This window comes from Miscanthus floridulus, chromosome 8 (assembly GCF_019320115.1).
Source record: "Miscanthus floridulus cultivar M001 chromosome 8, ASM1932011v1, whole genome shotgun sequence".
Lineage (NCBI taxonomy): Eukaryota > Viridiplantae > Streptophyta > Magnoliopsida > Poales > Poaceae > Miscanthus > Miscanthus floridulus.
The window spans coordinates 154,741,135-154,742,969 of NC_089587.1; the positions used below are offsets into that span (position 1 = coordinate 154,741,135).

The 1,835-nt window shown below is 47.6% G+C and overlaps 1 protein-coding gene across 1 annotated transcript; it reads right to left on the bottom strand.

The window, feature by feature from the left end:
* Positions 1-978: 978 nt before the first annotated feature.
* LOC136470044 (uncharacterized) lies at positions 979-1,620 on the bottom strand. Its single transcript, XM_066468018.1, has one exon. It carries the CDS (start codon positions 1,618-1,620, stop codon positions 979-981), a length of 642 nt encoding a protein of 213 aa, XP_066324115.1.
* Between the last annotated feature and the right edge of the window lie 215 nt (positions 1,621-1,835).

Below are 1,835 nucleotides of genomic sequence, written 5' to 3' on the forward strand. Positions count from 1 at the left end.
TATTATGGTAAATATTCTCATGTGTTATAGTAACCCAACTATCGTAAATATGTATTGACATTATCATAAATTAGTAAATAAAATTATTGTAAATGGGAGTGGCTACAGAATAACTTATTTTGTAGCTGACTATTGAATATACTCTCCCTATATATAACTACTACCATGTAGTTGGCTATAAAATAACTTATTCTGTAGCCACTTTGAGTTACGATAATTATTATGTTAATTTACGAGATTATAGTAACTCCTTACTAAGTGGTTTACTATAATGTTATGGTAAATATCCCCATGTGCTATAGGAACCCAACTATCTACATATTGACATTATCGTAAATTAGTATATAAAATTATCAGAAATTGAGGTGGCTACAGAATAACATATATATATATATATATATATATATATATATATATATATATACACACACACACCCCTTGGGTGTGATGTTGCTCTCACCGGCCGTATCGCTAGCTGTGTAATATATGAAGCTGAAAACAAGAATGCAGCATCTATTCGAGGCCTCCTTTTTCACATCGTTTCAGTCGTTTTGTAATACACGATCTTGCAATGCTGGTTTCTTAATTGCATCTCTGCATTTATATGCCAGGTGGAATGTCTAGCCACTAGGATCACAAGTACATTTATCTGAATAAGTTTATGAGCGCGTGTTTAGTTCCCACCTCAAATTTCTAAAAAGTGCTACAGTAGCTATCACATCAAATCTTGCGATATGTGCATAGAACATTAAATATAGACGGAAAAAAAACTAATTACACAGTTTGGTTGGAAATTGCGAGACGAACGTTTTGAGCCTAATTAATCCATGATTAAACACTATTTACCAAATAAAAACGAAAATACTACAGTAACCCAAATTCCCAAATTCGCGGAACTAAACACGCGGTGAACAAATATTCCTTTGGAGAAAGATATTAATTACCTCAGAAGCCATCAGTCTAGTACTCAATGTCATGTCAACTAGCTTTTTCAGCTGTTCTCTCGAACAATAGCGATAACCTCTTTAATACCTGATGACCTTTTTTCATTGTGAGACATTCATCAAAATCACTGGTCCATGTAACGGACTCTCCTACGGAGAGGCCCCCAACCCTAGTCCGGTCCTGACCAATCAGACAACTCCCCCTCCTGCCCCCTCCTCCCCCTCCTGACCCCAACGCCGACCTATGTCTCTGCCCAGACCTGCCCATGCCACCACCGACGCAGGGAGCCGCCGCCGCGGCCACCACCAAGCCCACCCCTGCTGGATCCGGCGCTAGGGCGCCTCGGCGGGATCCCTCAACGCCCGCACCACCACCGATGTCGGGAGTCACCGCCATGGCCGCCTCCGAGCACACCCCCGCTGGATCCGATGTCGGGGTGCCTCCGCGGGCTCCCTCAACGCTCTCCCCGCCGCCAGGGGCCGCCACTGCCGCCTCCTGCAAGCCCACCCCCGTCGGATCCGGCGCTAGGGCGCCTCTGTGGGCTCCCTCAACGCCCACGCGGCCGCCGACGCCGGGTGCCAACATCGCGGCCGCCACCGAAGCCACCCTCGTTGGATCCGGCACTGGGGTGCCTCCACGGACCTCGTCACCGCCCTCGCCGTCACCACAGGGCATCGCCACTGCTACAACCATCTCCAACAGCTGTAGCTCCCTATCCCCGCCACCGATGACGTTGGGCCACACCGTCCGTGGGGGTATAATCCTAGATACCCACAGGGCTGCACATGGGCCGAGCCCCCATGGGAGGCCCAACCCTTGATACTACGCCAGGCAGAGCATGACATAGATTGGCGTGCCTCGGAAGGCTACGTAAACATCCTTGGCGATCA